Source organism: Coregonus clupeaformis, chromosome 21 (assembly GCF_020615455.1).
Source record: "Coregonus clupeaformis isolate EN_2021a chromosome 21, ASM2061545v1, whole genome shotgun sequence".
NCBI classification, from domain to species: Eukaryota; Metazoa; Chordata; class Actinopteri; order Salmoniformes; family Salmonidae; genus Coregonus; species Coregonus clupeaformis.
In genome coordinates, this window is record NC_059212.1 from 13,030,530 (window position 1) to 13,054,431 (window position 23,902).

Here is a 23,902-nt window from a genome sequence, read left to right on the forward strand (position 1 = left end):
GTCGTTCAGTTGTTATTTCTGGGTCGGGAACCCGTATTTCCAAATTACCAACAGCACTCGAACGCACCATAATATGTTAGAGGCCTACTATGAGGCTTGGTGCAGTAGCCGCCATTTTGCTTTTAGTTGTCTAGTCCTGTCATATCAAAGAGTATGAGGAGATAGGAAAGGAATCCAAATTACAGAGTATTGAGATCCACCCAACCTATTCCACACCGACAGTACATCACCTGAGCAAAAGCCATCCCACCCACCCATTCCTTCCGAGCCCACCAACGAGTTCTCATATATACAGTGGGGAAAAAAAGTATTTAGTCAGCCACCAATTGTGCAAGTTATCCCACTTAAAAAGATGAGAGAGGCCTGTAATTTTCATCATAGGTACACGTCAACTATGACAGACAAAATGAGGAAAAAAAATGCAGAAAATCACATTGAAGGATTTTTAATGAATTTATTTGCAAATGATGGTGGAAAATAAGTATTTGGTCAATAACAAAAGTTTCTCAATACTTTGTTATATACCCTTTGTTGGCAATGACACAGGTCAAACGTTTTCTGTAAGTCTTCACAAGGTTTTCACACACTGTTGCTGGTATTTTGGCCCATTCCTCCATGCAGATCTCCTCTAGAGCAGTGATGTTTTGGGGCTGTCGCTGGGCAACACAGACTTTAAACTCCCTTCAAAGATTTTCTATGGGGTTGAGATCTGGAGACTGGCTAGGCCACTCCAGGACCTTGAAATGCTTCTTACGAAGCCACTCCTTTGTTGCCCGGGCGGTGTGTTTGGGATCATTGTCATGCTGAAAGACCCAGCCACGTTTCATCTTCAATGCCCTTACTGATGGAAGGAGGTTTTCACTCAAAATCTCACGATACATGGCCCCATTCATTCTTTCCTTTACACGGATCAGTCGTCCAGGTCCCTTTGCAGAAAAAACAGCCCCAAAGCATGATGTTTCCACCCCCATGCTTCATAGTAGGTATGGTGTTCTTTGGATGCAACTCAGCATTCTTTGTCCTTCAAACACGACGAGTTGAGTTTTTACCAAAAGTTATATTTTGGTCTCATCTGACCATATGACATTCTCCCAATCCTCTTCTGGATCATCCAAATGCACTCTAGCAAACTTCAGACGGGCCTGGACATGTACTGTCTTAAGCAGGGGGGACACGTCTAGCACTGCAGGATTTGAGTCCCTGGCGGCATAGTGTGTTACTGATGGTAGGCTTTGTTACTTTGGTCGCAGCTCTCTGCAGGTCATTCACTAGGTCCCCCCGTGTGGTTCTGGGATTTTTGCTCACCGTTCTTGTGATCATTTTGACCCCACGGGGTGAGATCTTGCGTGGAGCCCCAGATCGAGGGAGATTATCAGTGGTCTTGTATGTCTTCCATTTCCTACTAATTGCTCCCACAGTTGATTTCTTCAAACCAAGATGCTTACCTATTGCAGATTCAGTCTTCCCAGCCTGGTGCAGGTCTACTATTTTGTTTCTGGTGTCCTTTGACAGCTCTTTGGTCTTGGCCATAGTGGAGTTTGGAGTGTGACTGTTTGAGGTTGTGGACAGGTGTCTTTTATACTGATAACAAGTTCAAACAGGTGCCATTAATACAGGTAACCAATGGATGACAGAGGAGCCTCTTAAAGAAGAAGTTACAGGTCTGTGAGAGCTACAAATCTTGCTTGTTTGTAGGTGACCAAATACTTATTTTCCACCATAATTTGCTAATAAATTCTTTAAAAATCCTACAATGTGATTTTCTGGATTTTTTTTCCTCAATTTGTCTGTCATAGTTGACGTGCACCTATGATGAAAATTACAGGCCTCTCTCATCTTTTTAAGTGGGAGAACTTGCACAATTGGTGGCTGACTAAATACTTTTTTTCCCCACTGTATTCATTCTTTACCCTCACACAAGTGTATGCAGTGTGAAAGTGCATTCACTGTCAAGCAATAAAAAACACCAACAATTTTTCAAATGTCTACAGTCTCAAACAAAAAACAGAATACCCATGATATTAAATTGGGATGAAGAGTTATCAACACATAAGTAATATTGTTATTATTGGACAACAGTAACACAATTAAGCATGTGAGGGTGCCCTAGCATTCATAAAATCAATGCATGGGAAATTGAACGTCTTTAAAGCTCATTTTTCACAGCTTAAATTGGAAACGATAGATATTTGTATTGTGAAGAGACCACCATTCCTTTGTCACAGCTTTTTTTTTCTTTTTTGCATAAAACGTAGGTCAACTCCTGATTGAAAATGTTTGTTGTTGTTTTTTTGTTTTCCTCTGGGTTTATCTTGATATTCGTCTAAAAGATTTTCACAGGCAAGAGTTCAGTTTTTTGTCATCTTGGGTGTAGCTCCTCCCCCTCGTGGTGGTCCATCCCTTCAGAGGGCATGGTGGTGAGGGGGGTCTGTAGCCCCTCCCCCTCTATTTAAGAGAGGGGGGGGCAGGCCCCCCTAGTGGCCCCCCACCCTTGGGGCCCTGCTGCTAGGAGTTCTGGTTGACAGCTTTCCCTCCGTTCATGGTGGGAGTCCCTGAGCTCTTCCTGGAGCGCTGTTTCTCCTCGATCTCATGCAGTGACGGCTCCCTGTACATACACACTGCAGACAGTGTATGTAGTAGAGGATGAAGCAGGAAGCAGGGGGGGATAGAGGAGAACATGGAGGACAAATAATGAGGAGATGAATGGGCAAACAGAGAGACAAAGTCAGATCGAGCTCAGGGACTCCCACAGAGTGTAGGAAGTTGCTCTTGGAACCTGTTTTGGAATAAAATATTAAGTATCTGTCCTTAAAAATGTAACTTCCTGTGTTGGATCGTTACTCTTTCACCATTGATATGTTTTAGTTATTTTGAGACCTCAGGTACTGCTGGAATGTCTAATGGCATGTCCAGCTTTTTGGGAGTAATTACTCAGGTCCTTTATAAACAGGTTGTTTACAAAGTATAGATAGTACTTGCTTTAGATCAGGTAGCCTATTGCAAAAGTCTAATATAGATAAGTATCTATATTTAACACCTTTTACATGTCCTTATAAACCAGCAATACATCATTTAAAAAGGTGTTTATAAATGCATGAATAACTAGGTTTCTGACATTTAAAAATATAGGAATAATGATTAATAAAATGGTGGGCAGACTATTTCTAAATAACTTATAAATGATTTATTACTGGATATAATTATAAAGCGTTACCCACTTTTGTGAGTATTTCATTTGTGCCATTGTGCAAAGTAAATCAAATACAGCTAAAGTATTTGACAACAACATAGGTCCAACATTATTCCCCATGTTTATAAAACTTTTTGTACTTAATATTAGCATGAGGAAAACTGTAGCGGCAGTGTGAGGAAATGCAATTTTTTAAATGAGTACACACTCTAATAATGTTGTGTATATCACATAAAAGCGTTTCATTTATAAATCATGAAATGTCATGCAAATCCAAGTAAATCACTTATTTCCAACGTCAAGTTTAAGATTTATAAATCACCATGTTGTTGTGGATTTCATCGTACGCACAATGTACGATCAAGTCTGTGCATGAAAATGTTTTTTAAACGAGGCCCCTGATTTCACCATATAGGGCTTCAACCAACTTACTCCAGGCGATCAAAACCTGCAAAAGACAATACACAGATGAGATGGCAGACACATTCAGATACCTTACCTTCAATGGGCCTGGGGACAAAGTGTGAGGAGGGCTTGGTTTTCTTGACCCTGTTCCCCTTCATGACCTGACCTTCCTTGGTGAGGCCTAGGAACCAGGCCCGACCGGACTCCTGCTGCCGGTACACAGTGGACGAGTAGATCACGTAGTAATTCTCAAACACCGACTCCTTAAACTTGCACTCCGGCGTGAACATTTCCTGTTTTGGTGCCAAACAACAAAGGGAGTTTGTTGTTAGAGTAATGTTCATGAAGTCGGATCAAAGTTCAGGAAGTCGGATCATGTTCAGTAGGGAACATCGTCGCAAAACGTTTTGCAACCGAAAATGGAAATCTGTGTTCTTATTAGACAAAGTCAGATTTCACTCTCACGTTTCAAACTGTTTTCTCCCCACTGAACATGACAAGGCAAGTGAGGGTTATTGTGGTAACGAGATGGTTTGAGTTACGAGACGGTGGTGATGGTGATCCACACGCCGTACGACAGACAAACGGACACAGGTCAACAGATGAAGGAGAGATGGGCGGAATAGACGAGCCTATGAGAAATCGCTTTGGATTATATTGTTTTGAGGATGATATTGGGTAGAAGGCACTGCCGTCACTCAAATCCAACAAAACTCCAGTGCCAAATGGAGATGGAACTAGCTACTGTATGTGTAATGACAAGGTGTGGTTGGGTTATCTTGGATTGGCGTATCAGACTGTGTATGGTCCAGGTGAATGAGTTTGTTTGGAACTGCTGGGCTAAGTGATTCAGCAGTGTGTGTGTGTGTTTGGTGATATTTCATTCATCTCTGTCTCCTTCAGGGTTATGTGCCCTTTTAAGGATGTCCCTTTGACTGACAGCCCAATTCTGCTCACCGCTGGAGATGTTCCACAGGCGAACTTTGTTTGTGTGTGTGTGTGTGTGTGTGACAGAGAGAGAGAGAGAGAGAGAGAGAGAGAGAGAGAGAGAGAGAGAGAGAGAGAGAATGTGTGTGTGTGTGTGTTAGAGTCCGAGAGAGATGCATGTTTGTGCATTCAAGCCTGAATATTCATATTTAATATGTGAATAGGCGAGACTGTATGGCACTATCTCACACTGTTTGTGTGAGTGCTCGTTTATAACACCTATGCGATGTTCGACACGCGGCGGCAGTGTGAAGGACTCTGGGTACGTGTGGGGCATGTAAGCCGGTCAGCAGGGGTGTGACTGTGGATAGGCCGCAGTGAGGAGTTAGAGAGGCCGGTTTTATCTGGACCTGATGACATGCTGTCAGAAAGCAGACGCCTCTCTATATGGGAGGTTGCGGGGTCACATCCCTCCTGTCCCACGGTGGGCGACTCAGCCAGGGTTCCTCCACCTCCATCTCCCTTTTCCCATCTCTGCCAAGGTCCCCTCACACCTTGCTCCCACACCCCCGAACCACCCCTCCCTTTGTCAGCCACACTGACATATTCTGAAATCCCCTCCAAACTTGGCGACAAGGACATCACTCTATTAATGTCTGTTATGCCGGTAGCATAGCAGGGAAGGTTATACGTGCATAGGAGGCTTCGATGGGGGAATGATAGGAGGTGTGTATGGTATTTATTATCTTGTGTGGTTGAATGGATAGTGAATAGGATGGTGATAGAGGTGTGAGATTGTAAGGGCATGAGCGTAAACGCACACAGGTCTTTGTGCCGTGCTAACAGTTGGCTCCTCTGCCAGGAATGCATAATGAAGAGAAGCTGTTACTGGCTCACCGAGGAGGGTAAAAAAACACCCAACCATTTTTCAGAGTAACAAGCTGTGCTTAAAGAGAGTCAACTGATTAAAAGGACGCTCAATTATATTCAGCCCCGATTCTGAAGGAGAAGCAATTAACTCGTTATTGAAACTGAGGGGGCTCTCACGCGCCGGCATTACGGGGCACTGGGGCAGGACAAACAAGCTGGGTGGGCTAGCCCAGAGCCCAGTGGAGAAACAGTGGAGAGCAAACAACTGGTAGATGCAGGAGGAGCAGATGTACACTCTTAGAATTAGTGTTGACTCGATGAACCCTAGAGTTCCTCAAGGAACCATTCCAGAAGGAACCCTGGACTGGAGGCGTGGCTTAGTAGGGGCGTGGCTTTCAGCTAGATATTTTTAGGTCACCGGTGGGAGTCATTCCTGTTCATCTGTTCTGTTGTATTGTCATCACATGTTAAGGTTGAACACTGACAGTTTTGTTGCTTCAATGAGCAAATCCCAAAATGTGAATAGTTACCACTTTATTACCATATGTAATCAGCAATGTTAATATTATATTAGTAGGGCGGCAGGTAGCTTAGTTAAGAGCGTTGTGCCAGTAACCGAAAGGTCGCTGGTTCTAATCCCCGAGCCGACTAGGTGAAAAATCTGTCGATGTGCCCTTGAGCAAGGCACTTAACCCTAATTGCTCCTGTAAGTCGCTCTGGATAAGAGCGTCTGCTAAATGACTAAAATAAATAAATAATAAAATATATTCAAATATGTAATATGTGTAAATATTCTAGGTAAATTGAAATTTGCAGTGTACAAACTTAACCTGATGAACAGGAATTACATTTACTCTAACTGGTGGCCAAAAATAACTATCTGTAAGCCACGCCTCCAATAAGCCATGCCTCAAATCTTCTGATAGGCTGCCACCACTACAATATATTCTTTAAAAGGTTCAAAATTGAAACCCTTCCATCAAAAAAAGGTTCCGGTTTGAACCTTTACACGGGGGTTTCTCAAGGAACCTTTTTGAACTGGAAAGGTTCCTCCAGTGTGGCAATTTTTAGAACCCCAAATGGTTCTACCAGGCTCCTTTAATTCTAAGAGTGCAGAGCAAATAGACAGGACGGACAGACTAGAGATAGAAATAAAGCAGATAGAATGGACACAGAGTATACAAACAAGACCGAATGGTCTGTACATGCGGAGCTTCAACGTATATGTAAACAATAGTCCGACTGATGCGTAGATATACGCAGAGCATGTGGTGCGAACATGGTAGACCAAGCACACAGTAGGGGAAGAGAATGTAGAGTAGTTTGTGGACAGACAGAGTGATTTCAGTTCAGTTAAACAGACAGAGTCAATCCAGTTCAGTGTAAACAGATTAAAGGCCGGTATTCAATCCAACAGCGTGTTTTCGGCAATGTGCCTTTTAATGGCAATGTTCCCGCGTTGGCGAAGATCGCATTCACAGGAAACGCTGCATAGGTCGGCTCAATCAGAAACAACGCGCGAACAGATTGAATCCCGGCCTAAGAGTGAATCCAGTTCAGTGTAAACAGACAGAGAGTGAATCCAGTTCACTCACCAATATAGCATTTTGTGTTACCTGACTAGCCCATACCTTTCCTCAGGCTTTGGAACTCCCCTTCTCATGTTGAAACCATACAGCAATTGAAACCACATCAGAATTTAAAGGCCCTTCAATTGAATCTGGATCTGAATCTAGATATGGTATGGGGGTTGTTCTATGTGTCTGACTCCCCTCTACTCGGTATCATTACTATTCCTAGTCCGGGCCTATACCACTCTAGTCTAGACAGCTACCTCAGTGACATTGGGAGTTCGGGAACGACAAAGAACCCAGAAAGAGGACATATATTACACAGTTAATGACCAAACACACACACCCACAAACGGACAGAAACACACATGAAAATGGACACACAGACAACGCACACTTGCACACACACACGAAAACAGACAAGCGCACACACAGACAGAACCCACACATGCACAAGGACACGTCCGTACATACAGAGACACACGCACGCACACACGCACACACTCACAAAAACACTCACAATTTACAGCAAGAACAAATATTTTTTATGGGGCTCCCTCTGAGAGAGAATTAAATGAACAATTATGTTCCAGTGTTCTCTGTCTAACAGAAGGCCACCCGGCTACATCTCATTAGTAGCCGCAACACAGTCTTAACGCTTTATCAGAATGCAGTGCCTGCACCTTCACAGTAATCCTCTCCATTCCACACACTCACGTCAGTCTTTGGTTGGAAAACAGAGACACTGCACAGCACTCTCTCACAAAAAAATTATCTGTTCTCATTTGCGGTGTGGCGGCCCCGTCCCTAAAAAGAAAAACTGGAGTCCCGCCTTCCCCTACTCTCCACAGCTTCCACTCTATGGTTTTACTGCGGCACAATTTTTTGTCGCCGGCGGCACAGGCATAAATAAGAAGCAATGAAGTCAGTGGGCGATTGAGAGAAACAATGGGAACAATTTAGACACCATTTAAAAGGTCAGGTACAAAGGACAGAGGGCAGATGCAGGCAGGGATTATCAGCAGTGTGTAAATGTATGTGTGAGTGTGCACGCTCGTGCGATAGGTTGCACATAAACTGTAAGTGTGTACGCGCCCCTGTCCCTTAGTTAAAGATAGATGCGTTTAAAATACAGCGAGAGAGTGGTTACCGCTGTGCTGCAAAGTAGGTCACAGTGAGTGTTATAAATAATGGAGATCTCCTCACTGGAGCTAAACCCCCACGCACCCCAGCTCTCAACACCAGCTCTCAACACTCAACACCAGCATCACCCTCCAAACAAACACTCAAGTGAAGTCAAGGCTTGAAACCAAACCAACATCAGCATTGTTGATCATCGTTCTGGATTCCGTCCATACACTGTAGGACACCAACACTAGCTACAGTACTCAGCATCTGTACTACGTAATCTCACATCCATACTCTCAATACTTCCAACATATGCAGTACTCAAAATTACACACAAAAAGTTAACATCCTAATTTTGTTGATTTCTGTTGAAAAAGTTGAAATCTAGTGGCCGTTTTATAGTGCTGAGCGATTAACCGGTATTTAACCTCTTAAGGATCAGATCCTTCTTTTCAATTTCTGCCTAAAATGACATACTCAAATCTAACTGCCTGTAGCTCAGGACCTGAAGCAAGGATATGCATATTCTTGGTACATTTTGAAAGGAAACACTTTGAAGTTTGTAGAGATGTGAAATTAATGTAGGAGAACATAACACAATAGATCTGGTAAAAGATAAAACAAACAAAAAAACATACGTTTTCTATTTTTATTGCATGATCTTTGACATGAAAAAGAAAAGCCATACATTCAGATAGGAAGCTGGAGGTAATTTAGATGTTGTCTACAAGAGGGCAACAGTGTATGTGCAATAACATAACATTTAGTATGAAGTCACACAGGTGTCCCTCACGAGTTTGTCCAAATGTACCCAAGTGGCCTCCAAGTGGCTGAGTTGGTAAACTGATACATTTCCAAGTACATAACTATAGAGAACATACAAAAATGCTATGGTAATACAATAAAATAAAAGTTAACACACTCCCAGGAATGTCATCCATGATGGATCATTAGCTTCCCTACATAAAAGGTACTAACAAGAGACGTGACGAGAACGCTGATCCAATGCCTCCCAACACAGAAGTTAACTATTTAAGATAAGGGCCAAGTTAGCAGCCAACACTGATCTAATGTCATAACTGAACACACCACAAACAAAGTTAAAAAAAAATGAATAAATAAAATAATATTTACACACTATTTACAATTACAGTATTTAGAACACCCACAGTCCTCTACACAATATTGTGCTGCTGATGCCAAGTCCCATAGCAGTCTCTTTCTGATGTAAAGCAGAGGGTAACAGAAAAAGTAGTGCAGGTGATAGGAGATTTCTTGTGAAGACACCTGGGTGACTTCATACTAAATGTTATGTAGCTCTCTCTTTCATACACCTTATAGAACAGCAGGGACTGTGAAGCAACACAAACATAGGCACATACACACGCATAAAAACACACACACAATAACATACATAGATATGTGGTAGTGGTGGAGTAGGGGCCTGAGGGCACACAGTGTGTTGTGAAATCTGTGAATGTATTGTAATGTTTTTAAAATTGTATAAACTGCCTTAATTTTCCTGGACCCCAGGATCCATAATAAATACAAATACAAATACAACAACGCCTCCCTGCTGTGCTCTTTTGGCCCTGAGGCACATTCATGTCAGCAGTTATGTATTTTGGCAGGTGAACACCACTGGTGGCAGGAGTAGAGGGGTGAAGATGAAGGGGGCTGTACTTTCCAGTCATGTCCAGCTGAGGTCCTGGCTGCCTTTTCGGTCTAAATGTTGGTGGAAGTGACTCCACATCATCTTCTGGGCTGGCCTCTTCACACCTCTAGATGGCCAGCGGGGCTAGGTGTGGAGCCAGAGACAGCAGCAGGGGTCGGACTGAATAAATAAAAAAATTCAGTAAGAACCCTTGCATCAATACATCAAATAAACAACACATTTCTATAAACATATACAGTGGGGGAAAAAAGTATTTAGTCAGCCACCAATTGTGCATGTTCTCCCACTTAAAAAGATGAGAGAGGCCTGTAATATTCATCACACAAAATGAGAAAAAATAATCCAGTAAATCACATTGTAGGATTTTTTATGAATTTATTTGCAAATTATGGTGGAAAATAAGTATTTGGTCAATAACAAAAGTTTCTCAATACTTTGTTATATACCCTTTGTTGGCAATGACACAGGTCAAACGTTTTCTGTAAGTCTTCACAAGGTTTTCACAAACTGTTGCTGGTATTTTGGCCCATTCCTCCATGCAGATCTCCTCTAGAGCAGTGATGTTTTGGGGCTGTCGCTGGGCAACATGGACTTTCAACTCCCTTCAAAGATTTTCTATGGGGTTGAGATCTGGAGACTGGCTAGGCCACTCCAGGACCTTGAAATGCTTCTTACGAAGCCACTCCTTCGTTGCCCGGGCGGTGTGTTTGGGATCATTGTCATGCTAAAAGACCCAGCCACGTTTCATCTTCAATGCCCTTGCTGATGGAAGGAGGTTTTCACTCAGAATCTCACGATACATGGCCCCATTCATTCTTTCCTTTACACGGATCAGTCGTCCTGGTCCCTTTGCAGAAAAACAGCCCCAAAGCATGATGTTTCCACCCCCATGCTTCACAGTATGTATGGTGTTCTTTGGATGCAACTCAGCATTCTTTGTCCTCCAAACACGACGAGTTGACTTTTTACCAAAAAGTTCTATTTTGGTTTCATCTGACCATATGACATTCTCCCAATCCTCTTCTGGATCATCCAAATGCACTCTTGCAAACTTCAGACGGGCCTGGACATGTACTGGTTTAAGCAGGGGGACACGTCTGGCACTGCAGGATTTGAGTCCCTGGCGGCGTAGTGTGTTACTGATGGTAGGCTTTGTTACTTTGGTCCCAGCTCTCTGTAGGTCATTCACTAGGTCCCCCCGTGTGGTTCTGGGATTTTTGCTCACTGTTCTTGTGATCATTTTGACCCCACGGGGTGAGATCTTGCGTGGAGCCCCAGATCGAGGGAGATTATCAGTGGTCTTGTATATGTCTTCCATTTCCTAATAATTGCTCCCACAGTTGATTTCTTCAAACCAAGCTGCTTACCTATTGCAGATTCAGTCTTCCCAGCCTGGTGCAGGTCTACAATTTTGTTTCTGGTGTCCTTTGACAGCTCTTTGGTCTTGGCCATAGTGGAGTTTGGAGTGTGACTGTTTGAGTTGTGGACAGGTGTCTTTTATACTGATAACAAGTTCAAACAGGTGCCATTAATACAGGTAACGAGTGGAGGACAGAGGAGCCTCTTAAAGAAGAAGTTACAGGTCTGTGAGAGCCAGAAATCTTGCTTGTTTGTAGGTGACCAAATACTTATTTTCCACCATAATTTGCAAATAAATTCATAAAAAATCCTACAATGTGATTTTCTGGATTTTTTTTTCTCAATTTGTCTGTCATAGTTGACGTGTACCAATGATGAAAATTACAGGCCTCTCTCATCTTTTTAAGTGGGAGAACTTGCACAGTTGGTGGCTGACTAAATACTTTTTTTCCCCACTGTATATTATATAGAGTAGGGGGAACACAATCACTGTGGTGAAGTGTGTGTACCAATGGTAAATAAGGCTGGTGAGGGGAGGACGGCTCGGGGGGCCAGTATGAAAAATGTATCCACTCACTAATTGTCTGCTAAATGACTAAAATGTCAATTGGATCACTGAAAAATACAACTTTATGGTCCCGTGTGGCTCAGTTGGTAGAGCATGGCGCTTGCAACGCAGGGGTTGTGGGTTTGATTCCCACGGGGGACCAGTACAAAAAAAGTATGAAAATTTATGAACTCACTACTGTAAGTCGCTCTGGATAAGAGCGTCTGCTAAATGACAAAAATGTAAATGTAGTGGTGGCCGGGGTGGGGTGAGTGGAATGGTATCAAGCACATGGTTTCGGCTGTTTGGTGCTGTTCCATGCACTCCATTCTGGCCATTCCGGCCATTGTTAAGGGCCATCCTCCCGTCACCAGCCCCCACTGGCTTATATATACACTGCTCAAAAAAATAAAGGGAACACTAAAATAACACATCCTAGATCTGAATGAATGAAATAATCTTATTAAATACTTTTTTCTTTACATAGTTGAATGTGCTCAATTGGATTCAGGTCTGGGGAACGGGCGGCAATGCCTTCCTCTTGCAGGAACTGCTGACACACTCCAGCCACATGAGGTCTAGCATTGTCTTGCATTAGGAGGAACCCAGGGCCAACCGCACCAGCATATGGTCTCACAAGGGGTCTGAGGATCTCATCTCGGTACCTAATGGCAGTCAGGCTACCTCTGGCGAGCACATGGAGGGCTGTGCGGCCTCCCAAAGAAATGCCACCCCACACCATGACTGACCCACCGCCAAACCGGTCATGCTGGAGGATGTTGCAGGCAGCAGAACATTCTCCACGGCATCTCCAGACTCTGTCACGTGTGTCACATGTGCTCAGTGTGAACCTGCTTTCATCTGTGAAGAGCACAGGGCACCAGTGGCGAATTTGCCAATCTTGGTGTTCTCTGGCAAATGCCAAACGTCCTGCACGGTGTTGGGCTGTAAGCACAACCCCCACATGTGGACGTCGGGCCCTCATACCACCCTCATGGAGTCTGTTTCTGACCGTTTGAGCAGACACATGCACATTTGTGGCCTGCTGGAGGTCATTTTGCAGGGCTCTGGCAGTGCTCCTCCTGCTCCTCCTTGCACAAAGGCGGAGGTAGCAGTCCTGCTGCTGGGTTGTTGCCCTCCTACGGCCTCCTCCACGTCTCCTGATGTACTGGCCTGTCTCCTGGTAGCGCCTCCATGCTCTGGACACTACGCTGACAGACACAGCAAACCTTCTTGCCACAGCTCGCATTGATGTGCCATCCTGGATGAGCTGCACTACCTGAGCCACTTGTGTGGGTTGTAGACTCCGTCTCATGCTACCACTAGAGTGAAAGCACCGCCAGCATTCAAAAGTGACCAAAACATCAGCCAGGAAGCATTGGAACTGAGAAGTGGTCTGTGGTCACCACCTGCAAAACCAGTCCGTTATTGTGGGTGTCTTGCTAATTACCTATAATTTCCACTTGTTGTCTATTCCATTTGCACAACAGCATGTGAAATTTATTGTCAATCAGTGTTGCTTCCTAAGTGGACAGTTTGATTTCACAGAAGTGTGATTGACTTGGAGTTACATTGTGTTGTTTAAGTGTTCCCTTAATTTTTTTGAGCAGTGTATATATAGCCAATGTGTATTTTATGTTGACTTTGACATGCTGTGGCTGTGGTTTTCGAGTGCCTTGTTTGCTATTCATACACATATTTCATTAGTGACTATATATATAGCAATCAAAGAAAACATCTCAAAAATATCTCAAATGAATAATATGCAACCATTCAAGCAACTGCATTAGCATGAGTAGAAAGAACGTATTTCACTTACCAGTCTAAAGCGGCGTCCTCTCCTTCCAAAAACATATCTTCAGCTGTTGAGTCTAAACTATATTCACTAAGTCCTCATCTACTGGTTCTGTGACACTTTCCCGTCGATTTCTGCTACAAACTCGTCCAAATCTGTATACCTGGACTTTGATTTAGCTTTTCCAGTATTAGTAGCTATATTGTACTTTCAAAATGTCTACTAAATCGAGCTGTGCGTAACATCATGCACCACTTCCTTGTTCAGATTTCCAATGGACACTAAACCGCGTTGAGCATGCTGAATACACAGGCTTTTCCTCAGACAAAGGACAATCTCATACTTCTGTAAAGCCCAGCTCATTGGCTATCTATCTAGCTATGTTTCAAAACGATAGGTGGTAATTTCACCAAGATATAGTCAATCTAGTGAACACCGCCTGTCTCATTGGCGCGTAATGATGTTGTGTCATTGTGGCTAAAATTGTTTCTGTATCGGATATACCTAATGCAGAATGAAGGCAAGGCTGGTTACCTTCTGGAGTGTCTGACGAATAAATAGGAACCTAACTTGACTGGCTGAAACAAGGTTTAGCTTTTGATTTCTTTCTTTGCAAGTTGAATGAGTGGGAATACAACATGGATCATGCATACAACATGGATCGTGTTAGAATATAAAAATGGATTTTATCAAACAAAACTATGCTATATTTTATCTCTGGGACCCTCTGGATGACAAATCAGAGCAAGATTACTGAATGTAAGTACATTATTTACCTTCAGATGTATCAATGTATCAAACCAGTTGCCTTGATAAAAGTGTTTTGTTGTTGTGCATCTTCAAACAATAGCATGGTATTTTTTCGCTATAATAGCTACTGTAAATTGGACACTGCAGTTAGATTAACAATCATTTAAGCTTTCTGCCCATATGTGAAAATGTGCTTTTGTTTACAACGCAGTTGTAGTCACATTATCCTTATTGAGCAACAACTGTCCCGATTTCGGGACACCCTTCCAGTAGAGGTTAAACAACTAATTGACCGACTTCAGTTCAATTATTTGAATTCCATTTCGTCCTGTTTTTTTTCTATGAGCTCAATGTGTAGTTTCTGTAGAGATAAATCAGATCAAGCCTGAACTGTGCGATGTAGTAGGGAGTTGTAGTTTCCAACAAGCCAATATTCTACATAGTTTAACTACAATGACCATAATCCATTGCGCGCCCGCCTACTTGTCCGGTCTGTATGGAGCACTGAGCTACAGTGCCATGAAAAAATATTTGCTCCCTTTCTGATTTTCTCTATTTTTGTATATTTTTGATACTGAATGTTATCAGATCTTCAACCAAAACCTAATATATCACCATGGTTGACCATTAGATTGAGGTTCTTACTGTGGAATGCAGTGTTTGGTTTTCACCAGGCATAATGGAATCAAACCAAAAATTCTGCCACCTTATATTTTTGTTGAACAGCTGACATGATGTAATTTATATTCTTAGGTGGTACCGTTTTTCTTGAGCATTGCAGCAAGTACCGCTATTTCCCAAACCTTTCCCTAAATACACACTCCCCACTGAGAAAATTGCTATATTTTTTACATCCCACTCACCTGGTAGTGAGTTTGGCACATACACAATAACATACACTGAGTGTACAAAACATTAAGAACACGTTCCTAATATTGAGTTACACCACCCCGTTGCCCTCAGAACAGCCTCAATTCGTCGGGGCATGGACTCTATAAGGTGTCGAAAGCGTTACACAGGGATGCTGGCCCATGTTGACTCCAATGCTTCCCACAGTTGTGTCAAGTTGGCTGGATGTCCTTTGGGTAGTGGACCATTCTTGATACACACGGGAGACAGTTGAACTTGAAAAACCCAGCAGCGTTGCAGTTCTTGACACAAGCCGGTGCGCCTGGCTCCTACTACCATGTCCCGTTCAAAGGCACTTAAATCTTTTGTCTTGCCCATTCACCCTCAGAATGGCACACATACACAATCCATGTCTCAATTGTCTCAAGGGGGTTAACTTAATTGCCTTCCATGGGGTGTTACCAATTACCAACTTAAGCTTGTATGAAACCACAGATTTGTCACTCTGAGGTCCACTTTCTTTTTAGCCAAGTCCCGAAAATATAATATGTAAGCCCACAAAAATTACGTTGTTACATTTAACAATACATTTTGGGACCAGAAATGAGCTCCAGGACTATAACCAACCTTAAGTCTATAATTTCTCAACTGAAAACCCTTAACTTTCCAAGATACCCTCTTCAACACAGACCTTAACACCCTCAAGCAACATCACACCGATCACTCAACACCCTTTCCCACAACTTCTTTAACTCACACTCACACCCAGCCCTTCTCCAAGTTGACAGACCAAAGAAACACTGCAACTTCTTCCCACTAGTCCCTATGGTTCGGAGCACGGAGGGGGGGAGAGGAGTGTTAGAGAGGTAGGGGGATACCCCTCTGTAATTACTTCCCAAGGGGACCACAACACTGCAGCTCTGGTCTGATACATTAGAAAAGAAAAGCATTAGAAAAGCCACTCAGACAGCAACACTTGAAGAGACCATGACATAAAAAAAGAGTGAAAGAAGTTAGAATGTTTTACCATTCTCTCTCCTTATACTCCTTCCATTACTGTGAAAAACGTCTCCCCATCCACTACAAGTGAAGAATCTCATTCGTGGTAGCATGAGCAGCATGCCTAGGACTATGGTGGTCAATACATTTCGTCAGCCGGTGATTGTCAAGCAAATAACTGTCCATCTCAGGGTAATTGACCGTTAATTAACAAACACATTTAGCATCTCCTGGCGTCCACAGATAGCCTACAAGCCATTTTAGTATAATAAATTCATGTAATATAGCTTACACCTTCACAATAAATCCATTATTTATTTTAGACAGCTCTAAAGAAGCATGATAGGAAGGAAATGTAGTCTATTTCAGAAGAACAGAATAGCATACTCTGAGTTGTCCTTATGTTAGGTCCTGTCCTTATGTTAGGTCCTGATCTGGCTATGCCATATGGCTGTGGGCTACACTAGTTCATTTAGCAGACAAGATTTGCTTAGAATTCCGTGGCATTATTTTATATTATTTCATAGTATGAAGAATACAATTGAACAAAGCTGAATAAAAGATAAATATTTTCTCCAAACGATTTGAAGGAGTGCGAACATGCGGCTATTCTATGTTGAGTGGTTAACAAAGAAATAGGTACTCCTATATGCTTAACTTAGAGTTATTAATGTAACTTTAGTTGTTCTACAAACGTTGGGCTATATGTTTTGATTTGTAATACATTGTAGGGCTGCATGATGAGATTCTAATGATAATTTGAAAAAAGTTGCTTGAAAGGCATGAGTTCGGCTTTGGGTTTTGCGCAGGCTGTACACACTCCAATAGTCTCTCATTCACAATTTGACAAGCACTTGATAATGCTTCGAATTTCGCGGCGGCATCCCCTTTGTGGCCGTAATGCACACTAAAAGAATCCATGCCTTTTGCGGCCCGGAGTGCTGCGTTGTGCCCTTCTCTCTGAGTGTGCTTCGCAATCGGAAGACCTCTCACTCACATGGCTCTCCGTCACGTTCACAGGCTACAAATTAAAACAGACACATCTGGGACGCAACTGCGCGTGTCCTTATCCAATTCCGAGGTGCATATTGAAGATATTGGAAGAACTTGTCCACATTTACTTTTCGTCAGCCAACAAGATGAGTAGGCCTAACGAACAGCAAAACCACTAGCCTATGTCAATCTACTATCCCCCATAGTACAAAAGTCAACCTATTCTATTCTGTGCGAGAAATACATATTCCAAACATAGTCTGGGACAGTTGTGGGATGCGATAGATCCCAAATTAATACAACCACTAGCATCAAAAAAACGTATTTATGCAATGTGACTGACGCAACAGATCAGAACGTTTTGCTTAAAATGTTGAAACTACACTGCTCAAAAAAATAAAGGGAACACTAAAATAACACATCCTAGATCTGAATGAATGAAATAATCTTATTAAATACTTTTTTCTTTACATAGTTGAATGTGCTGACAACAAAATCACACAAAAATTATCAATGGAAATCAAATGTATCAACCCATGGAGGTCTGGATTTGGAGTCACCCTCAAAATTAAAGTGGAAAACCACACTACAGACTGATCCAACTTTGATGTAATGTCCTTAAAACAAGTCAAAATGAGGCTCAGTAGTGTGTGTGGCCTCCACGTGCCTGTATGACCTCCCTACAACGCCTGGGCATGCTCCTGATGAGGTGGCGGATGGTCTCCTGAGGGATCTCCTCCCAGACCTGGACTAAAGCATCCGCCAACTCCTGGACAGTCTGTGGTGCAACGTGGCGTTGGTGGATGGAGCGAGACATGATGTCCCAGATGTGCTCAATTGGATTCAGGTCTGGGGAACGGGCGGGCCAGTCCATAGCATCAATGCCTTCCTCTTGCAGGAACTGCTGACACACTCCAGCCAAATGAGGTCTTGCATTGTCTTGCATTAGGAGGAACCCAGGGCCAACCGCACCAGCATATGGTCTCACAAGGGGTCTGAGGATCTCATCTCGGTACCTAATGGCAGTCAAGCTACCTCTGGCGAGCACATGGAGGGCTGTGCGGCCCCCCAAAGAAATGCCACCCCACACCATGACTGACCCACCGCCAAACCGGTCATGCTGGAGGATGTTGCAGGCAGCAGAACGTTCTCCACGGCATCTCCAGACTCTGTCACGTCTGTCACATGTGCTCAGTGTGAACCTGCTTTCATCTGTGAAGAGCACAGGGCGCCAGTGGCGAATTTGCCAATCTTGGTGTTCTCTGGCAAATGCCAAACGTCCTGCACGGTGTTGGGCTGTAAGCACAACCCCCACCTGTGGACGTCGGGCCCTCATACCACCCTCATGGAGTCTGTTTCTGACCGTTTGAGCAGACACATGCACATTTGTGGCCTGCTGGAGGTCATTTTGCAGGGCTCTGGCAGTGCTCCTCCTGCTCCTCCTTGCACAAAGGCGGAGGTAGCAGTCCTGCTGCTGGGTTGTTACCCTCCTACGGCCTCCTCCACGTCTCCTGATGTACTGGCCTGTCTCCTGGTAGCGCCTCCATGCTCTGGACACTACGCTGACAGACACAGCAAACCTTCTTGCCACAGCTCGCATTGATGTGCCATCCTGGATGAGCTGCACTACCTGAGCCACTTGTGTGGATTGTAGACTCGTCTCATGCTACCACTAGAGTGAAAGCACCAACAGCATTCAAAAGTGACCAAAACATCAGCCAGGAAGCATAGGAACTGAGAAGTGGTCTGTGGTCACCACCTGCAAAACCAGTCCTTTATTGGGGGTGTCTTGCTAATTGCCTATAATTTCCACCTGTCGTCTATTCCATTTGCACAACAGCATGTGAAATGTATTGTCAATCAGTGTTGCTTCCTAAGTGGACAGTTTGATTTCACAGAAGTGTGATTGACTTGGAGTTACATTGTGTTGTTTAAGTGTTCCCTTTATTTTTTTGAGCAGTGTATTAGGCTATTTCTTCACATTATAAGCGCAGCAATGTGCACATGGTAGTAGGCTATAAGCGTGATTTCTCCATTAGCGGAAAACACCATTATCAAAAGTGACCGCAAATGCAATTATGCATGTAATGCTTTTATTATAAAGGTGCCTTTTTATGGTGAAAATTATCTTCTCCACATGGACTGCACCAGATTTGCCAGTTCTTGCTGTGAGATGTTACCTCACTCTTCCACCAAGGTACCTGCAAGTTCCCAGACATTTCTGGGGGGAATGGCCCTAGCCCTCACCCTCCGATCCAACAGGTCCCAGACGTGCTAAATGGGATTGAGATCCGGGCTCTTCGCTGGCCATGGCAGAACACTGACATTCCTGCACGCACACGAACGAGCAGTATGGCTGGAGGCAGTGTCATGCTGGAGGGTCATGTCAGGATGAGCCTGTAACGCACAGCGTTGAGATTGCCTGCAATGACAACAAGCTCAGTCCGATGATGCTGTGACACACCGCCCCAGACCATGATGGACCCTCCACCTCCAAATCGATCCCACTCCAGAGTCCAGGCCTCGGTGTAACGCTCATTCCTTTGACGATAAACGCGAATCCGACCATCACACCTGGTGAGACAAAACCGCGACTCGTCAGTGAAGAACACTTTTTGCCAGTCCTGTCTGGTCCAGCGACGGTGGGTTTGTACCCATAGTTGACGTTGTTGCTGGTGATGTCTGGTGAGGACCTGCCTTACAACAAGCCTACAAGCCCTCAGTCCAGCCTCTCTCAGCCTATTGCGGACAGTTTGAGCACTGATGGAGGGATTGTGCGTTACTGGCCTTCATGACTCGTGACCGCCGGTGTGGCGGTAATACGGTTACCGCAACAGCCCTAAGCATGCCTAATGCCAATCAGAGGTCAAGTTGACTACATTGCAGGGATGTAGCTCAGTTGGTAGAGCATGGCGTTTGCTACTCCAGGGTTGTGGGTTCGATTCCCACGGGGGGCCAGTATGAAAAAAATTAAAATAATGTATGAACCCACTAACTGTAAGTCGCTCTGGATAAGAACGTCTGCTAAATGACTAAAATTGTAAACCCCAATGTGCTGTCATTAGCCAAACATTTGAGGAAACCCCTTGCACTTAATATCCCAGAGTACAGTTACTTAAAGTGATTTTCTAGTCATTACTCAAAAAGATGAGTCACTGTGACAAATGTTATCATTATAATTAAACTCTTTATGAAAATACATTATGTATCTCATAAGGCCTTATTTTGAGGCCTAGCAACATCAAAACGAATTCAATTGGGTTTCCCATCTTCTCAAAGGTATCTCTGAATAGACATTCCTAAAATTCCCAGATTTTCAAAAAAATCCTGGTTGAAGGATTTCCAGGAATCTTCCAACCGGAATTTTGCAACCCTACTTGCAAATCACATTATGCTGGCTTGCAAAGTGATGGGTAATTCCAATTGGAATCCAGCCAGATTTAGGGATATCCAACAGTTGGAATTTGTATTCACCCGAACAAGATGGCGCCGATAGACATGGTCGCCTGGTTCCTGGCTCCTAAGCAACTTTTGCATTATTTTTTATTTTTTTTCTTACTTTTCATATTATTAGTTCAGAAAGTTTTTTGCATTATTACATACAGCCGGAAATAACTTTTGGATATTAGATCCTTTGTACCCCCAAGGTGATTCCACTTATCCCAGAGGCTGCTCCAAGACAACAGAGAAGAGGTATTCGGAGTGGACTTTTAGTCCGAATCAGGAGCCGTGCATACCATCCACCACTTCCGAGTATATTACTCGCTAATGTTCAGTCCTTGGACAATAAAGTAGACGAGCTCAGGTCGAGGATCTCCTTCCAGATAGACATCAGCGACTGTAACATACTCTGTTTCACAGAATTATGGCGCTCCACAGATATACAGTGGGGAAAAAAAGTATTTAGTCAGCCACCAATTGTGCAAGTTCTCCCACTTAAAAAGATGAGAGAGGCCTGTAATTTTCATCATAGGTACACGTCAACTATGACAGACAAATTGAGAATTTTTTTCTCCAGAAAATCACATTGTAGGATTTTTAATGAATTTATTTGCAAATTATGGTGGAAAATAACTATTTGGTCACCTACAAACAAGCAAGATTTCTGGCTCTCACAGACCTGTAACTTCTTCTTTAAGAGGCTCCTCTGTCCTCCACTCGTTACCTGTATTAATGGCACCTGTTTGAACTTGTTATCAGTATAAAAGACACCTGTCCACAACCTCAAACAGTCACACTCCAAACTCCCAGAACCACACGGGGGGACCTAGTGAATGACCTACAGAGAGCTGGGACCAAAGTAACAAAGCCTACCATCAGTAACACACTATGTCGCCAGGGACTCAAATCCTGCAGTGCTAGACGTGTCCCCCTGCTTAAGCCAGTAAATGTCCAGGCCCGTCTGAAGTTTGCTAGAGTGCATTTGGATGATCCAGAAGAGGATTGGGAGAATGTCAACACCATACCTACTGTGAAGCATGGGGGTGGAAACATCATGCTTTGGGGCTGTTTTTCTGCAAAGGGACCAGGACGACTGATCCGTGTAAAGGAAAGAATGAATGGGGCCATGTATTGTGAGATTTTGAGTAAAAACCTCCTTCCATCAGCAAGGGCATTGAAAATGAAACGTGGCTGGGTCTTTCAGCATGACAATGATCCCAAACACACCGCCCGGGCAACGAAGGAGTGGCTTAGTTAAGAAGCATTTCAAGGTCCTGGAGTGGCCTAGCCAGTCTTCCGATCTCAACCCCATAGAAAATCTTTGGAGGGAGTTGAAAGTCTGTGTTGCCCAGCGACAGCCCCAAAACATCACTGCTCTAGAGGAGATCTGCATGGAGGAATGGGCCAAAATACCAGCAACAGTGTGTGAAAACCTTGTGAAGACTTACAGAAAACGTTTGACCTGTGTCATTGCCAACAAAGGGTATATAACAAAGTATTGAGAAACTTTTGTTATTGACCAAATACTTATTTTCCACCATAATTTGCAAATAAATTCATAAAAAATCCTACAATGTGATTTTTCTGGATTTTTTTTCTCATTTTGTCTGTCATAGTTGACGTGTACCTATGATGAAAATTACAGGCCTCTCTCATCTTTTTAAGTGGGAGAACTTGCACAATTGGTGGCTGACTAAATACTTTTTTTCCACACTGTACTGTCCCCGTCCACACAGCCAGCTGTGTTCTCAGTACATCGCGCAGACAGTACCGGGAACTCTCCGGGAAAAAGAAAGGCAGAAGTGGTAACGTACAGGAACTCAAGTCCTTTTGTTCACCCGACATAGAATACCTCACAATCAAATGCCGACCACATTACCTCCCGAGAGAATTCTTACAGCCGTGTATATTCCCCCTCAAGCCGATACCATGACCGCTCTCAAGGAACTACACTGGACTTTGGGCAAACTGGAAACCGCATATCCTGAGGCCGCATTTATTGTAGCTGGGGACTTTAATAAAGCAAATCTGAGGAAAACGCTACCGCAGTTTTACCAAGACATTGCCTGTGCTACTCGCACATCAAAAAACTTGCTACTATCCCTTCTGGGACGGCTACAAGGCCCTCCCCCGCCCTCCCTTCAGCAAATCAGATCACGCCTCCATTCTGCTCCTCCCTTCCTATAGGCAGAGACTCAAACAGGAAGTACCCATGGTAAGGACTGTTCAATGCTGGTCTGACCAATCGGAATCCATGCTTCAAGATTGTTTTGATCATGCGGACTGGGTTATGTTCCAGATTGCCTCTGAGAATAACACTGACGTATACACTGACATGTTGACTGAGTTCATCAGGAAGTGTGTAGGGGATGTTGTTCCCACCGTGACGATTAAAACCTATCCAAACCAAAAAACGTGGATAGATGGCAGCATTCACGCAAAACTGAAAGCGCAAACCACTGCATTTAACCACGGCAAGGTGACTGGGAATATAGTTGAGTATAAACAGTCCAGTTATGCCCACCGTAAATCAATCAAACAGGCAAAACTTCAGTACAGAGACACAGTGGTCGCAATTCAACGGCTCAGACATGAGATGTATGTGGCAGGGACTCCAGACAATCACAGATTATAAAGGGAAATCCAGCCACGTCGCGGACACTGACGTCTTGCTACCGGACAAGCTAAACACCTTCTTCACCCGCTTCAATGCGGGCCACTGCCGCTCCCGAGAACTGAACAAAATGATTACCGCTCTGTAACACTCACTACAGAGTCCCAAACTGACTCTGGAAGCAACGTCAGCACAATAACTGTTCGTTGGGAGTTCATGAAATGGGTTTCCATGGCCGAGCAACCACATACAAGCCTAAGATCACCATGCGCAATGCCAAGCGTCGGCTAAAGTGGTGTAAAGCTCGCCGCCATTGGAATCTGGAGCAGTGGAAACTCGTTCTCTGGAGTGATGAATCACGCTTCACCATCTGGTATTCCGACGGACGAATCTGGGTTTGGCAGATGCAAGGAGAACGCTACCATTTCCAATGCATAGTGTCAACTGTAAAGTTTGATGGAGGAGGAAAATTGGTCTAGGGCTATTTTTCATGGTTCGGGCTAGGCCCCTTAGTTCCAGTGAAGGGAAATCGTAACGCTAGAGCAAACAATGACATTCTAGACAATTCTGTGCTTTCAACTTTGTGGGGAAGGCCCTTTCATTTTACATTTACGTCATTTAGCAGACGCTCTTATCCAGAGCGACTTTACAGTTCGTGAGTGCATACATTTTCATATTGGCCCCCCGTGGGAATCGAACCCACAACCCTGGCGTTGCAAACGCCATGCTCTACCAACTGAGCTACACGGGACTGTCCTGTTTCAGCATGACAATTCCTCCGTGCACAAA

At 43.8% G+C, this 23,902-nt stretch overlaps 1 protein-coding gene across 2 annotated transcripts in view; it reads right to left on the reverse strand.

Annotated features, from left to right (window-relative positions):
• Positions 1 to 1,902: 1,902 nt before the first annotated feature.
• The window catches only part of LOC121534940 (fibroblast growth factor 12), a 62,441-nt gene continuing 40,441 nt past the window's right edge, over positions 1,903 to 23,902 (reverse strand). For both annotated transcript variants that reach the window (XM_041841573.2, XM_041841572.2), the window contains 2 exons: positions 3,690 to 3,888; positions 1,903 to 2,618 (listed from right to left, as the gene is read on the reverse strand). In XM_041841573.2, the coding sequence (XP_041697507.1) occupies positions 2,506 to 2,618; positions 3,690 to 3,888 (312 nt within the window). In that variant the 3' untranslated portion in view covers positions 1,903 to 2,505. The remainder of the gene's footprint in view (positions 2,619 to 3,689; positions 3,889 to 23,902) is intronic.